The sequence below is a fragment of the Apium graveolens genome, chromosome 7, assembly GCF_009905375.1.
Source record: "Apium graveolens cultivar Ventura chromosome 7, ASM990537v1, whole genome shotgun sequence".
Lineage (NCBI taxonomy): Eukaryota > Viridiplantae > Streptophyta > Magnoliopsida > Apiales > Apiaceae > Apium > Apium graveolens.
The window spans coordinates 57,137,278-57,144,897 of NC_133653.1; the positions used below are offsets into that span (position 1 = coordinate 57,137,278).

The window sequence follows — 7,620 nt, forward strand, 5'->3', positions numbered from 1 at the left end:
AACTTTGGTAAACAAAATGTTAGCAGCGGTGGAAATGGAAAGAAACCCCACAATTTGGCACTAACAGAGCCGAGGTAGGGCAGGATAAGGAGACAATTAAATAATTTAACATATCACTAATTATAACTGAGACTTTCCCAACTATTTTCGCAAGGCTCAATCAAACATTTTCCACCCTGCACTACTAATTACACTTCTTACAATGATTTGTTCTTAGATTATGAAACTTTAACTGCATTAAACGGCGTCTAAGATCGCGATGACAAGGTGCTAATTTTTACTGTCCTAGGTATCATGTTCGATTTTTACTCGTTCCCGAAATTTGTTAGAACAGTGACTCACTTTGTAAAAAATCCTACCTCCGTCCTCGCGGATTGTATACATGCACTGTTTTCATGTATTTCGAGACTTTTATAAAGTATAGTTTCCTAGTTTGTTTTTTTAAATAAAATTTGAATAAAAATTTTAACATAAAACTTTTATTCAGAAAAAAAAACTTTAAAAAATATTGTGGAGTTATGTTTTAAATGAACATTAAAAAACGTGTCAAAATATGATGTATAAAATTCAATAAGGCAGAGAGAGTATAACTTAATTATTCAACAAAAAAAAGACTAACATTTATCTTTTTTAAAAAAAAATGGACACAAGGATTCCTTAGACTAATGAGCAGACTCTTCCACTTTCTTACGGAATCCTCGACCATCTACCCATATACTTCAAAATCTGACCTTACAAAAAAAACATGAATCTCTACCGTTCACCAATGAAGCATAACTAAAAAAATATCTGGAGCGAAGAATATCTGACACTAGTTAATTTCCCCAGCATCAACATCTAGTAAAGAGGTTTGAAGCTAAAATACAAAAGCAAAGTAAAACAATGAATTCTTATAGATCTCCTTTGTAGGCCAAAAGATACTGCAACTATTGGTACAGGGGTCACATATAATGACAAATCTCGTAGCTCCTTGCCTCAAAACTCTGAAATGGAATCAAACAATTAAACAAAAATACACTAACTAAAAAAGGATGATATAAGCTTCCACCAACTACTGTTCTTCAAAGTACCTACCATAATAACACAGACATTCAACATAGACATTTACAAGCACTTTTTTTTTTGATGTAACACTTGAAATTCTACTTTTAGAATTGAACCCCAATCTTTCAGTCCTCGTTCCGATTCAACTTTTAGAATTGAACGAGGTAGCAACATTTCCCAAGCTCACACAGCTAAGACGTTACTTTTTACTACACATTGTAGCAGCACAAACAATCATCATATTCACCCAGAGATGTTTGGTTACAACACCAATCACATTCTGAACTCTAGTCAATCTAATGCTTCTAAACTTATAAACAGTTGAATGGAAGATGTTATGAATCACAAGCTAAATGGCATTTTCAGTCAAGCTTATAAGAATTACATGTTCAGCTGCGAAGAATGATCAAAAACTGCAGAGAAAAAAAAACCTTGCACATGTAGAGATGCAAAAACTGATATGGAATGTATAATTTATATTTAAAATTAGGAATCACACATCATTAAACTAAACTTCAACAACTTTGAACACAATTAAGACTCTCTTCTATGACACCAAGTCAACTTATACATCACAGCCAACTATGTATACTGTTAAAAGAAGAAACAAATTTCTCCATATCACTAGATGTTTCGCTCCACAGGTATGTGTATTTCTGAATCCCTCAGCTACTGATATTGTTCAGGTACAAGCAGTCTGTTAACAACAGTCGAATGCAGATGTAGCAGATGAACACTCCCAGTCAACAATCTGATTGTCACATGTATCAACCAATAAAATCAGTAATATGGAATCAATATCATCCTTGTATCAGAATTAAAAAAAAGTATTAGAAATACAAGACAAATGAGCCATTTAAAATTATACAGGTAGGATGGGCACATTCCAACCAAGCAATTAAACCCATCTATAATGCCATCAACAGAGAATCCTACTGCAACTCACTTCTCTGTACCTAAATTGATAAATGCTCTCTTCTTCATCTACCTTCTAAGTATTAGGTAGAGAAATCAGAAAAGGACTTGTTACTTTCATTTGCATTTTAACTGAATTACCTAAAATGCCATTTAAGATTCCAATTTGCTTGAATTAGAAAGATCCAACTAAGTTACGTAACAATAAATCTTATTACCATTATCATAAGCCACGTACAAAATTTCGGAAACAAACATACAAAACCCTTGACGTAAAAAACTCTCAGAAACAAAGCCTAAACAACCTTGAACTTTAAATTTTATGTTCCTATCCCTGTCCTTTTGAATTCCATGACATATGCATAGAATTGTAGCGGTACAAATTATGCATAAAATTTTAACTTCCTCTGCTAAACTGTTATGACAATATTAATTCAAATGTATATACAAATAGATATGATGCATAAAATTTTTACTTCCTATGTTAAACTGTTATGACAATATTAATTCAAATGCATGAAGCATACAAATAGATCCATGAAAAACATGCAATCACCAAATTCTAATTACCTATTTCACTCGGTCTGTCATACAATACCCTAAACACAACGTTCCATTGTCTTAGTTTAAGTGGTCACTAGACTTCCTTATTCTCTCTTTGATCTCCAGTTCGACAAAAACAAATAATGCAAAGGTAAATATGGAATCCTGGGATATATAAGACTCACTAGGGATGCACATGCAGCTCCATGTCATCAAAATTTAACAATGTATTATTACAACAATTTTCTATCTTTTCGACAAAACAAATAATGCAAAGATAAATATGGAATCCTGGGATATATGAGACTCACTAGAGATGCACATGCAGCTCCATATCATCAAAATTTAACAATGTTTTATTAAAACAAATTTTTATCTTTTCTAAGTACGCAAATATGCCATTATTAAAGGAAACATCTTTCAAGCATGAGTAACAATTTAAAAAGAAACTTTCCAAGAAAAAGTGGTGAGTCGGTGACAAAATTTTAGATGTGATCATTTCCACGGAGAAATTTGAACTTACTAATCTGCACGAGTGTATCAGCACAGGAATTTGATACAACACAGTGGATCATTCTCAATGTCTAATGAACTGTTTTTTATCCACAATACAAGTAATAATTTCAGAAGACACCACCAAGAAATGGCCTTTCTGACTATCGTATTAAATGAAGCAGATTGATTAGGGCACGTGTATTACAGGATCCTCTCCGGAATTTTAGTCCTGATTCCTTTCCCTTTTCTCTTGATTCTTACTATTGTCAAATTGATTGATAAAGTCTTGTGGCCTAATGATATAGATAACGTGTACCCTAACCGGCTGTTAAAGTTGTCTTGTGCGGCGCCAAACTTTTTTTGTGAAAATTTAATTGCCATCCCTTCACTTGCTACTTTAGTATATCTTTGTAAGCATATATTTTCGTATGTGCGTGTGTGTTTCCATGTTCAAGAACAACAGAATTAAGCAACATTCTTAATCAGATAAGTTCAAAGTCATAGTTCATTAATTTACTACACATAATAATGTAAAAAAAGAAACATTGTCCACTGGTACCATAAAAGAAGAGATATAGTCACCAACTATAAGACCAGTACAAGTTCAAACAAGTTTACACATTAAAAGTGAACTGGATACAAGCAAGCTATGGGAATTTACGGAGCTCCAACTAAATAGAACAATAACAGAAGCAAAGATAGATAGTCAACATAGCAAAGCAACCAAGTAAGAACAGAAGGGAAGAGAAAAGACCATACCAATCCTCTTCCCGCTATTCAGTATCCGAAGGCAAATTTGAAGCTTCTTCAGATTCCATCAGCATAAGGTTCTTCAATCCAGGCCTCAACTCACGGTTAACAAATTCATCATACTCTCCACGATCCCCAGCTTTCTTCTTCACTTCTACAACCCTCAAAGACGGCGTCAATTCAAATATCTCCACAGCAATCGTCAACGGCCCCTTAACACCTTCCCTCGACCCTTCCAAACTCACACTACAATCCTTCTTCCTCACATTAAAACTAACCATCTTAGCAATCTCCTCCAGCTTGGATATAATACTCGGCACCGGTGCTCGTGACACAAACCTCGAATGCTCTCCCCTCTCCTCAAACAACCCTGACAAATCAAACCCCGAACTCATCGAAATAATATCAAAAGCATTCAGACTAGCCGGTCTAGGCAAACCCGACTGCCTCCTCCGAATCTCCATCTCACTCTCCGACTCAGACACAGACGTATCTGACAAATAATCAATATCATCCTCCCCTTCACCCTTCAAACAAACCCGATCATCCTCCACATAAAACTTCACATGCTTAAAACCTTTCTTAAACCACCTATTACTCATAATCTCCGGAACCATAATCCTCGTATTTGGATTGGTATCAAGCAACCTACTCAACAACCTAGTCAATTCAGGTGAAAACCATCTAGGACACCTAAACTCCCCTTTATAAATCTTCTTATACATAACCATTATATTCTGATCATGAAACGGTAAATAACCGGCCATTAAAACAAACAAAATAATACCACAAGACCATATATCTACCTTAGCAGCAGCATACCCCTTCCTCCCCAAAACCTCGGGTGCCACATAAGCAGGCGTGCCGCAAAATGTATGAAACAATCCATCTCCCCTAATCTGCTCGGATATAGCACTCAATCCAAAATCCGAGACCTTAAGATCCCCATCCTCATCCAACAAAATATTCTCCGGCTTCAAATCGCGATGAAACACACCTCGCGCATGACAAAACGCCACCGCAGAAATCAACTGCTGGAAATACTTCCTCGCAATCTCCTCCTTCAATCGGCCTTTGGCAACTTTACTAAAAAGTTCTCCGCCTTTGACATACTCCATCACGAAGAAAATCTTGGACTTGGTCGCCATAACCTCAAACAATTGCACAATATTCGGGTGGCGCACGCGTCTCAATATCGAGATCTCGCGCTTAATATGATGTATCAAGCCCCCTTTAATGATCTGTTCCTTTTCAATGACTTTAATCGCGACATTTTCATTAGTTTTGATGTTTCTTGCCACGTAGACTTTGGCGAAAGTCCCGTGGCCTAGAAGCTTCCCGATTTCGAATCGGTTGAGTAAAAGGCCTTGGGATTCTTGCCTGGTGGTGGTTTTGGAGGCCATTGAGAGGGGGGGTTTGTGTGTATAGGTTGGAATTGTGTGTATAGATTAGGGATTTGAGGTGGGGGTTTCAAGTGCCATTGAAAGAGGGGGTCTTTGAGCTGTAATAATTTAGTAAAATGATGACAGTTCAAGGGAGTTGAGATATTTATATCACAAATGACTTGTATACACTATACACATTACACAATACAGCCTTGTATTTGTATGTTTGTGTCATATGTGTATCGTGTTTGTTTTTGTGGTTGTGAATTTGAATTACTATTTATTCACAAATCATAACGTTAGATATTGGGAATATAATCTCATTTCTTTTTAGGGATGTGTTATCATAGATTTATCAGGAATTGACTATACAGTCAAATATTTTTGAGCTGTTTATGAAAAATTGGCCAATTTATGCATGGAGATATATCAGAAGTAAATATTTTTTTTTTGACTGAATATCAGAAGTAAATATTAATTGTATGAAAAATAGTAATTATTATCGTTTAAATTAGTTAAGCAGGAAAAATATTTTAAATAATTCTTTTTGAATAATTGGACTTACGTATCTAATAAATAATTTTTATACTGACCAATAAAGCGATAAGCAAAGTTTAATTTTGGAAACTTTTGTTATTGAGTCCATCAATTAGGATGAATATCAAAAATAATTAAATCAAACATAATTAAGTATTCGTATCATAAATATTAATATATTTTATGTGTGTTAATGACAGAATTTACAGAATAACATTTTTATTTATTAATTTTTTACAATATTGGAAAAAAAGATATTTTTTTCCATTTTAAAGTAACAGAACATGGAGAAAACGAAGATGAGATAAATTGTAAATGTATTAAACATCTATCTTACATGAGTACAAAATATTTGAATAGGAAAAAAACAAAATGTTATTATTAATTTAGTTAGCATATGAAAAAGGAATTGATTTGTAACTTAATTTAGGCAACGATAGTATAAACAAGCCAAACACCGTTGAGTTTTTGAGTATTCATGTTTCGATTTTTTAAAAATTTATCAAATTTAAATTTCTACCAAATTAATATTTTTGTTCATGTATGACTGAATGAGAAAAAAAATTATTGGTGAGCATGTTCACGAAGAATTTCTGAATATATTTCACAAACTATGTTCACGAACAACTCATCTTACAAACTTGTTCTCACGAATCATGCTTGTTTTTTTAAATAAATACAAAAATATCACATAAAAAATTAAAAACCTCATAAACCAAAAAAAAAAAAATTGGGTGTTTAGCATTTAATTTTGATAAAATTGTGTTATTCTATTTAGATAATGATATATAGATAGTAATTGAATGTATGAACATAATTTAATAAAATAGTTACATATTTATCAGTTAGTATGTATTATAATTTAAATTCTACATATATATAAATTATAAAAAAATTAACAAATGAAATAAATTGAGTAAAAAATAGGAATTTGTATATAAATATACAAAATTATTCACTACCTATTATGTGTTTATAAAACATTTTTATGAGTTTATATAAGTAATAGCCCGTATAATTATTCACGAGATATATTAATAAATGTGACGCATTATGATCAAGAATGTGTTCATAAACTATAATAACATACATGTTCACGAACTTTGTAATCAAATTTATTCACAAAATTTCAAATCGAACTATGTTGTTTAATTTTATACAATTTATAAACTGAATTTTAAAAATTGTGTTAATTTTCAACATATTTATAAATCGAATCGACTCGAATCAAATTAAATATTTTTTGAACTGAACACCAAATTTTTCATGAACGTATCGACTCATTTATATCTCTACTTATAATAAAATCCATCTACTAGATATAAATTTCATTTTCAAATGACGATCAATATTAAAATGTAAATCGCTCTTGATGATTTTTTCTAAAATAATTATTTTTTCGATCTTATACTCATGTGAGTTCCACCTCATAGGTTAAATACAAGTTAACTTAACCAAATTGTATAGTGTATTTAGTTTTTACCGTTAGAGTACAGGAGAATGAAATTGTAGTTTATATCGTTTAAGCAAGAAAAAGCACATTTATACTTGTACTTGTACTGCAAAGAAAAGCAGCTAAAAGCGGAAGCATTTTAGATAGCTAGATAAGATTTGGTATTCAGGTTTAGAAACTTGCAAGCTAAAACCTGTTTCTCAGCTGGAGGTGGAGAAATGATAACATTAACATATAACCTAATTTACGAGGAAAAGGACGTCAATATATGTAGTCACACAAAGAAAGATTTGTAATACTTAAACTTTGCTCCCTTTGGTTGAAATTAGTATATCGTAAAAATCGGAAATCGGGGAAAATCGATCGAACTAACTTTGGGATTAATTGAAAATCGGGAATTAATCGGAAAAATTAATTGGATTAAAAATTGGATGTATTATAATATTAAATTATATTTAATATATTATTATGATTATAATTAGTTATTTATTAACAAAT

At 32.3% G+C, this 7,620-nt stretch overlaps 1 protein-coding gene across 1 annotated transcript; it reads right to left on the bottom strand.

Annotated features, from left to right (window-relative positions):
- Positions 1-1,503: 1,503 nt before the first annotated feature.
- On the bottom strand, positions 1,504-5,293 carry LOC141671058 (CBL-interacting serine/threonine-protein kinase 12-like). The gene is made up of 2 exons (XM_074477148.1): positions 3,757-5,293; positions 1,504-1,795 (listed from the first exon to the last, which is right to left on the bottom strand). The coding sequence occupies exon 1, from the start codon at positions 5,148-5,150 to the stop codon at positions 3,771-3,773; it is 1,380 nt and encodes a 459-aa protein (XP_074333249.1). The 5' UTR covers positions 5,151-5,293; the 3' UTR covers positions 1,504-1,795; positions 3,757-3,770.
- Positions 5,294-7,620: the final 2,327 nt, after the last annotated feature.